A 9,838-nucleotide genomic window follows, 5' to 3' on the forward strand; every position below is an offset into this window, starting at 1 on the left:
GGTTGATATACACTGAATAAGTTAAACCTATACAGCCTATAAAAAACTAAACATCGGTTTATCTGTAGTGCCCTGCAAAGGTTAAACAAAATAACTGTAACTTGCTTTATCCTTGCTTACCCGGAAAAGGACATAACATGGATGTTCTGTTTCATACCCCTCATGCCAACATACAAGTTACCGTATATATATATATATAATATATATCTTTCCAAAGGAAACATACTTAAGGGTAAACGGCAGGCTCGCTAATCAATCTGGCACACCGCTAGAAACAACACAAAATAATGCAACAATTTCCTTTAGAAATAATATTATGTATTGTTATTAGTCTTGTAATAAAATAGTCACGCACCAAAAGCTGTTGCACCTATTTTTTTGCCCACCAAGTAAACTATTATAGTGTCTTGCTTGAATAAATTAAGACTAGTTACCACATTTCTTACATAATATATTTAATATACATGTATTGCAATTGAAAATATAAAAAAACTACCAAATTTTACAGATACAAATTTCTGAAATGTAACAAAAATAAATTTAACTTGGTCAAATAAGGTGCAGCACCAAAAAAATTGAAATCATATAACAAAGTTAAACAGTGTCCAAAACCACACGCGCACACAGTGTATTTGTGAATTTACTTTTTATATGAAGATTTCAGTTTTAAATATAAAAATAAACAAAAATAAAATTGCATTAAATTTTCTTCAACTGGTGCTTGCTGAAACAGAACTGTGACATCACGCAGTGCATTATGACATCATAAAGTGCATTGAAGAGTGGCCAATGACTCACAAACTCTCAAAATGCTGTTTCAATGTTTTGAGAAGGTTTTTTGAGTCCATATGATCAGGAAATGCAGCAACTGACTTTAGAACTGAGGAATAACTTGTCTGGAGATCACCAGCCTGTAAAAAAAGTTAATATGAATGAAGGTAACTTACTTTATCCTCGTGTGGCCGAAAAACGACAGTCGTTATAACACGGGTGTTCATACACCTCGTGCCAGCTTATGAGTTACCATGTACGTTACTTTGTGGGTGATTAATTTTTGAATTTTTTCTCTTTTTTATGTATGGCTGAGACTATGTCACCAATTTTCAGGGTACTATGCCAACTCTGGCCTAAATCTCAGGTCCCATGGTGAGTATTCTGGTAATTTATTTATTGATCAACATAATAAAATGTCCTATTTTTAGGGTAATGGGCCAATTCAGGTCTAAATCTCAGGTCCCATGGTCCTTTTCTTGCTGAACATTTACCAGTGTTGACCAATAAAAACTTACATTTTCAGCCAGTGTTGCCAGATTGTAATGATGTTCGTACGCATGTGGTGCCAACTCTGCAGCGGACCTCAACAAACTTTTCGCTCGTTCAACGTCACCTCTGCGGAGTTCCAGAACTGCCAGGTTATTGTACGCCTCCGTGTGGCCATTATCTGCAGCGATAGCGAGACGCAAACACTGGTAAGCGAGATTGTTGTCTCCAATGCCCTGAAAAAATTTATTTTTTTTGTCAATTTATTTATATTTTTGTAAAAATAAGCCTCACTAAAAATATGGTTACCAATGTTTTAGTCGGGCAGCAGCTTTTAAAAAGGTTGTTATTTAAAAATGTTTGATATATTAAAATCTAAAATTAAACTTAAGGGTATTTGGCATAGCATTAATGTGAAAAGTCCGTATTCATTGGTTTAGAGCAGCTTGAATTTTAAAGTTTGCATTTTTATAAATTTAATTTTATAAAAAAAACATCACAGCACAAAAAATTTATATATATATCTAGTGGGGGAGGGTATAATGGGACACTGTTTTATTCTCTTTCCTCAGCCCATTTGGTAATAAACAAAGAATTTTTCCAGAATTATATAACCGTTTCCTTGCGATTCTTAAAAAGTGTTGCTTAAAACACGATCAGGAAATATGGGATGGGTACTAACAGTCCCATCTTACCCCACGTATTGTATTGTATATAAAAAAAATGTTTTTTTCTTATCACACAGTCCTATACATAAGTTTGTTTTTATCTCACCAAACATTGTCCCATCTTACCCCACACTACTGTATACATAAAAATGTTATTTTATCTTACCAAACGGTGTCCCATATTACCCCACACTACTATATACATAAAAATGTTATTTAACTCACCAAACAGTGTCCCATATTACCCCACACTACTATATACATAAAAATGTTATTTCAACTCACCAGCGCAACATGCGATATATTGTACCACACATCTCCTAGCTGTTCATCCTCAGCCAATGACAACGCTCGATCAAAACAATTCATTGTCATGTCATATTGCTGGGCAAAGTAGCAACACAAGCCGAGGTTATTGAACAATTCAACATTGTGTATGCCCATCTGAAGCAAACGGCTAAAAAAGAAATATATCTGAATTGCTTTTTGAAATAAGTTTTAAAAAAAAACTAAAATTTGCAAAAAGTCACAATTTTAGAAAAATTCATTTTTTTATTTTATTTACAAAAGTTCTGGTATGTTGTTTTAAAAAAGAGTTTATTTAAATAATCTCTAATGTGATATTTTTTTTTATTTTGTATTATTCTTTTGACGATGCTGGTTTAAAAAATGTCATGTATTAAAAAACGTCTTCCTTAAAAAAAATAAAAGATTAAACAAAAATCCGAAAAAAATATGTGCCGACTTACCGATACAACCTTATTGAAATTTCCGGTTGATCTGTGTAAAAATAGTTTGCAGCAATTGAAGCGATTGCTTCCACGTTGACTCCATCAGTTTCCAACACATCTTTATACCACTTGGTGGCATCATCGAGCTGACCCATTTCTGTACATAAAAAAATACGTTTTAATTTTTTTTTAATTTAAAAAAATAAATATTAATTTTAAAATTAAATTTAAATAACTTTTGTTTAATTTTTTTAAATTGCTTTGTTATATATATATATTTTTTTTTTTTTATTAATTTCAAACTGTTCTAAATTAAAAAATAAACTAAAAAAGTTGTAACAAATTTGCATAGTTCCTAATGCATTTTAGCAATTTATATTTGTTTATATTACTACAAAGAAATTTTCTAACTTTCATTTTCATAAAGTTACCACAAATTTGTACAAGCTCGTTTTTTTTCTTTAACATATACCTGTCATTTAGACAACACATATTCCTACTAAAACAAAATATATATATATATATATATATTTTAAAAGTCAGTACAGTACAATTAAATCAGTATTATTGATAAAATCTTACATATATTTACCATCATGCACTCTTGCAATGGCAACAAGCAGTGATCTGTCGTCTGGGAACTTTTCCAATCCTTGTTTATAAGTTGCAATAGATTGCAATGGTTGGTCCATGCGTTGGTATACCTACAATAGTGTTTTATTTTAACTTCTATATTCTGTTTTAGACTTTTAGTACCTAAAATATAACTTCTACAATCCATTTAATGTTAAAAAGGAAATCATAATTTTTAGCGACAATTTTTAAACTTTTTGTTCTAAACTGGTAAAAAAAATGGGTAATTTAAAAGTTCATTTTTTATATGCAAAAAAATCTCTTTTTTGTTTGTTTTTGAAACAGATTTTGATAAATTTTATTGTAAAGTGAAAAAAATGTATTATTCCATTCTATTATGTTCTAGTATTATATGTGGGTAAGGTCTGCAATGTGGGCACACCATGGAACCTTAGATTTAGGTCACAGTTGACCCATTTTACCCAAAAAATTAATTACATTTAAACATGTATATATATAGCCACCAAAAAACAGTTATCTATATTAAAATAGATTTTAAAGTAAATATAAAGATAACTATATATCAAAGAATCAAAATTAACTTAGATTTTAAATTGACTTATCCTAACAAATTAGTTCAACCTCCACTTTTCGAATACCTTTTAAATTTACACCAAATCCAAACAATAAAACCTTACTTTTCCCAGCAGAAATTTAAACGTTTACACCAATACCAAAAAAACGGTTATCAAAATTAACATAGAATTTTAAGTACATTATACAAGTTATTGCATTTAAATTTACACCAAATCAAAACCATTTAACTTACTTTTCCCAGCAGTAGCACAGTATCCAGCATTACTTGCTGCTTCAATGCAGACTTATATTGTTGTTCTGCGTCACGAAACATCCCTAATCTATGATAACATTTCCCCAGCTGTACTTTCCACCACCAGTCTTTAAACTGAGCTTGTTCAGTGGCAAGCGCTGCCAGTTCTAAGGCCTGTATCATAAGTTAAGTTACCGCTGTTTTTAGTAAAACTTGATATAGTAGGGTAGGGGAAGATGGAACAACTTTTCATTCTATTTTCTCGTCCAATTTGGTAGTAAACACAGAATAATCAAAGAATTATAAAACTGTATCCTTACGACTCTCATAGACCGTTGTTAATTGTTTAAACACGATCAGGATATTTATATATGAATATTATGTATAAATATATATAGTAGTGTGGGGTAAGATGGGACACCTTTAGCACATAATATCCAAATCGTGTTTTAAAACAAATAACAATAGTCTATGGGAGTCGTAACCAAGAATACAGTTTTATGATTTTTTGATTGTTCTTTGTTTATATATATATATAGGCCTATATATATTGTAACATTGTGTATATAAATTGTTTTAATATATATATAGTAGGGTGGGGGAAGATGGGACACCTTTAGCACATATTATCCAGATATCCTGATCATGTTTTAAACAATTAACAACGATCTATGAGAGACATGAGGAAACAGTTTCATATTTCTTTGAATGTTCTTTGTTTACTACTGAATGGGACGAGAAAATAAGGTTAAAAAGTGTCCCATCTTCCCCCATCCTACGTGTCCCATCTTCCCCCATCCTTGATATATATATACATTGTGCATGTTAACTGATTAGATATATATTGTCGTACATTGTGTACAAAAACTGTTCCTGCCAGGTCTTGTATATTTGTTTTCTAAGCTACCCATATTATATCAAATTACTTCAATTTACTTACATTTCTTACATCATTTTCATGATGAAATATGTATTCAAACAGAACCTGAAATAAAATTAAACATAAATTTACAAAAACTACATTGATTGTTTGAAAATATTATTTCAAGCAAAATGTGCTAAAGTATGCCTAACTTTACTATACATTAAACCAAAAAAAAAATTACTAAACACTAAACCATTTAAAAATTACTATATATACATATCTACCTAGTTCGGATATATTAAATGAACGTTTTTAGGTGTTCTACAGCGAGGCACGCCATGGGACCTGGGATTTAGACCAGAGTTGCCCCATTATTGAAGTGAATTATTTTACTCAGTAAGACATACTAACCTTTGCAAGGTTGGGTCTTGCTGCATATTTACTGTAGTTCAACCTTGATACGTTGATAAATGGCCCATCAGGACTTGATAACATGGATGCCTGGATAAAGATTTTTTTAATATCCAAAAATTTGGCAAAAAAGTTTCGAACAATATATTTTATCGAGACATTTTTGGAGAGTGAAACTTAAACAACATTATAAAAAATAAACATATATATATATATATATGTATTCAATAAAAATAGTAAAACAAAATGCATGAAAAAATTGTAATAAAGTGCCTTTTCTATTTGCTGCATCTTGTTTTAATGAAGCTTAATAAAATACAATAAAATAGAGTTTTTAGTGGGTAAAAACTAAACGTAACCAGAATTTATAGCTTTTAAAGTACATTAAAAACATTTAATGTTATAAACAGAAACACTAAAATATATAGTTTTTAATGTACATTACGAATAAAAAAAACTTTAATTTAAAATTAAAAAAATTGTATGAAAAAAACTTACTGTTCCGAGTCGCACAAAGCGTCCGCTGGCACTGGTCACAGGTCGCGCAGTGTGTGCAGTTCGTGGTGTCCTTAAAGCTTGTTCCATTGTACCTGGTCTACCTGACTGTGTGCCTGAGAAATACATAAGCCGATAAGCGTACGAAAAATTCAAAAAAGTAAGATTTTAAAACAGACTACTAATTTTGTAAATTATAAAAGATTGGCAAAAGAATCAAATTTTAGAATATTTTTTAGCTTTTTTATTACAAGAGTGTAAAATTGTAATAAAGTGTCTGAATAATACTTATGCGTTAGAAAAATTCAAAAGAGTAAGATTTTAAAACAGACTACTAATTTTGTAAATTATAAAAGATTGGCAAAAGAGTCAAATTTTAGAACATGTTTTTACTTTTTTATTACAAGAGTGTAAAATTGTAATAAAGTGTCTGGGTAATACATAACATAAGCGTCGGATTTTTAAAAGTCAGATTTTCATGTTTTCAGCTTTTATTATAGGAGTGTAAAATTAAAGTACCGTGCCTAAGTAATATATATGTGTAAGAAAAAATCAAAAAGGCAAAATCTTAAAATAGATTAGGCTACTAATTTATAAAAGGTTGGCAAATCACGATTTTTGGAAGGGCATTTTTAAGATTATTATTAGAAGATGGTAAATTGAAATAACTAAAATAAGATGTTAGGGTAAGATGGAACATAGTATATAATATACAAATATCCTGACCATGTTTTAAACAATTTACAACGGTCTATGGGATTCTTTAAATGTTTTTTGTTTACTACCAAGTGGGACGAGAAAATGGCATGAACAGGTTTCCCATCTTTCCCACTCTACTATACTAGAAGCGCCACTCACCTGGTCTTACAAATCCACTGAGAGGACGACCAGATTGTGACACGGGTCTTACTGCTGGACTGGGACCTGAAGCACCGGTTACAGCACGCAAGCTTGTACCTGGGCCTATAAGGATATTTATCAGTAAAAAGGTACATAGTGTTAAGAATACAAGTATTGTGCTTTGGTAACCAAAGGATACACAGTTCAAGGTCCAATGCTGGTACTATTTCGATGTGTGCCTCTTTGAGGTTTTTAACAATAATTTTTTAAACCCAGTTAATACTAACGGATGTTCTAAGGTATCACAAATACAGGATAAAAAAATTGTTCACTGTCTGGTGCCCTGGCACAATGGTTAGCATGTTTGCCTCTAAATAGAAGTCACAGGTTGAAGGCTGGTTTCTGCTACCATTGTGGGTGTATAGTATGTGTCCTTGGGCAAGACACGTAACGACAATTGCTCCAAGCCAGTGGTCACCAATGGCTTGTCCAAATTATCAGCCATACATAAAAAAAATTACGAAAAGAAATAATCACCCACAAAGTTACTACGTGGTAGCTCTAGACGAGGTATATGAAACAGAACACCAGTGTTATAAAAACGACTGTCGTTGCCCTGCCAAGTGAGTGTAAACAAGTTTTATTCATTAATTCACCCACAAAGTTACTTTCTAGATAACTTACGAGATACTTGCGCAACAGAAACGTCATCCATAACGCTCTCAGCGATCCCTTGTTCCTCTGCTTCAACCTCGTCAATGTAAACTTGCTCGGTGAGTGAGCGAGCCTTCAATGCCCATGCTGCCTGTGAGGGATATGTACATAGTGAGTTGAAATAAGATGGCCCAGAATCAAGCCTTTAAGGCCCATGCTGCCTATAAGGGCATACTAATAAAGTAAACTGTTTTATAAAAGATACACCAAGTACCCTTTTATTGTTTTGAAGTTTTCTATTAATTTGAATATAACATAAAAGTTCTAAAAACACTTACACTCAATACCGATGCAATTTTCTTAAAAACACTTATATATAAATATAATATAGTAAATTGACACTTTGAATTAAGCTAACTTAATTTCCTTTTATATAGTACTTGATACACAAATAAGGTTCAAGTCAGACCAATCCCTTACCTGGTCATAAGGATTTTTCTCCAAGATTTTAGTACATAACTCTGCACTCTCCTCAAATTTACGCCGTTTAAAATAACTGAGCGCCATGAACATTAAATCCATGGCTTGAAATATTATTGTCAGCAGTTAACGATTTGTGGTTTTCCTATTATTAGAAACCTATGGGGAAAAAGTCGAAATTAATTTAAGAATAAAGATTAATTTATTGACCGATTTAAATTTCATAATTGCATCACTGTTTATAAAATATTGGAAACACTGGGAATAAGAAAATTGAAAAATTGTTCGAATTTTTAATTATTAATTAGGAATAATTTTGCAATTGAAAATTCTTTAAAATTGCACAGTTGGGGTCTTGAATTACAAAGAATAATTTTAGCTGCTGTTTTGCGCTGCAGAAATTTAAAGGTTGGCCTGCCCACCCTGCCACCCTGGGTTTGACGCCTGTATACTTGATAGTATAGGCCTTATGTTTTTAATTGGTATAATAGCCTAACATCAAGACATTTAAACTGATACAAAAAAGTACATGAGAATACGAAAAAAAGTCACACAAAACACAATTAAATTTAAGCTAACACAAATAAAAATTACTTTTTAATAAACATTTTCTAAACAAACAACAAAGCACAATTTCAAATTTTCAAATTAACATTTTTTTGCCCGTTTTTTCATAATCCAAAAATAAAGTTTTGGAAAAATTAAACGGATCCATATTGCTAGTATGTGGTGGAAAGGAGCAGGGGTAATTTCAGTTTTTCCGAGTTCGACAGCATCTACAATTTGCTGTGCCAAGTAATCAGGATCTAAACCCTTGGCAGTGGTTTCATCTGTTTTACCATACACACTACCATCACCTAGAAAATGAAATTTAAAATATTTACTAAAAATAAATATATAATATATTATATTATATATATATATAAATACTGAAAAAAATTTTTTGTATAGTAGGGTGGGGAAAGATGGGGCACCTTTTAATTCTATTTACTCCATCCATTTGGTGGTAAACAAAGAACATTCAAAAATAATAAAACCATATACCTAAACACTTCCATAGACAGTTGTTAATCGTTTAAAATACGATCAGGATAAATGAATAGTATATATATATACTGTAGGCCCTACTAAAGGTGTCACGACTTCTCCCACCCTAATACATATTTTGTTGATGGCTTTTTTTGCATGCTGTATATACATGTTCAAAAATGAACCAGCCATTATTTGATTATGATGTGAGGGCCTAACTACTGAGTAATAGGCTCATAGCAATAGAAAATTTTAACAGAAATGGGTCATGTTTTAGTCAGTCAACACAGTTATGCATTCAAACCTTTGAAGAACAAAATTACGAATTTTTTTTTTGAGATACAGACCATACAGTGTATTAAAATATACATATATATGAATCCTAACCTTGCAAAGCATTCAAAGATAAGTTTGTATTAACGTATCCGGGATTCACAACCAACACATTAATGTTGTCTTTATGCATTTCCGAGCGTAAACAATCGTAAAACGCTTGGCCGGCATGTTTTGCTGCGGAGTAAGGCGCTCGAAATGGGATAGATATTTTAGCCTGGTGATTGGGAAAAAGAAGTTACTTTCTTAATAATATGTTCTAATTTTTTAAGGTAATAAATTCAACTTTTCAACAACTATTTTTGCAAATTAATGTTTTAGGGTTGAATTTTTCAGGATACACACTTTTTAGTTCATTATTACATGGTAAAGATGACCTGATTATAAATACAATTAATTTAGAAATATAGTGACTATAGTCTACCCGCTTTTCAGTCATTTCAATAATATATAACGCTTTATTGTCAATACATATCATGTTTTGTAAATATATAGATATATATGCTTTTTTGAATGTAATGAATGAATGTAACTTACTTTATCCTCGCGTGACCGGAAAACGACAGTCGTTATAACACGGGTTTAACACCTCGTGCCAGCTTACGAGTTACCATGTGGTTACTTTGTGGGTGATTATTATTTTTTTTTTTTGATTTTTTCTTTTTTTTTA

At 31.2% G+C, this 9,838-nt stretch overlaps 2 protein-coding genes across 2 annotated transcripts in view; both read right to left on the reverse strand.

Moving 5' to 3' along the window:
* Positions 1-430: 430 nt before the first annotated feature.
* LOC100183870 (tetratricopeptide repeat protein 8) lies at positions 431-7,964 on the reverse strand. Its single transcript, XM_002123234.5, has 12 exons — positions 7,807-7,964; positions 7,357-7,477; positions 6,691-6,795; positions 5,836-5,948; positions 5,338-5,427; positions 5,002-5,046; positions 4,062-4,235; positions 3,252-3,363; positions 2,678-2,816; positions 2,214-2,385; positions 1,290-1,496; positions 431-911 (listed from the first exon to the last, which is right to left on the reverse strand). Exons 1-12 carry the CDS (start codon positions 7,906-7,908, stop codon positions 795-797), a joined length of 1,497 nt encoding a protein of 498 aa, XP_002123270.1. The 5' UTR covers positions 7,909-7,964; the 3' UTR covers positions 431-794.
* Position 7,965: 1 nt separating this feature from the next.
* The window catches only part of LOC100181503 (dehydrogenase/reductase SDR family protein 7-like), a 2,884-nt gene continuing 1,011 nt past the window's right edge, over positions 7,966-9,838 (reverse strand). Inside the window, exons 2-3 of the mRNA XM_002123075.5 lie at positions 9,223-9,385; positions 7,966-8,663 (exon numbers count right to left, since the gene is read on the reverse strand). Coding sequence (XP_002123111.3) covers positions 8,455-8,663; positions 9,223-9,385 — 372 coding nt within the window. The 3' untranslated portion in view covers positions 7,966-8,454. The remainder of the gene's footprint in view (positions 8,664-9,222; positions 9,386-9,838) is intronic.

This window comes from Ciona intestinalis, chromosome 11, assembly GCF_000224145.3.
Source record: "Ciona intestinalis chromosome 11, KH, whole genome shotgun sequence".
NCBI lineage: Eukaryota > Metazoa > Chordata > Ascidiacea > Phlebobranchia > Cionidae > Ciona > Ciona intestinalis.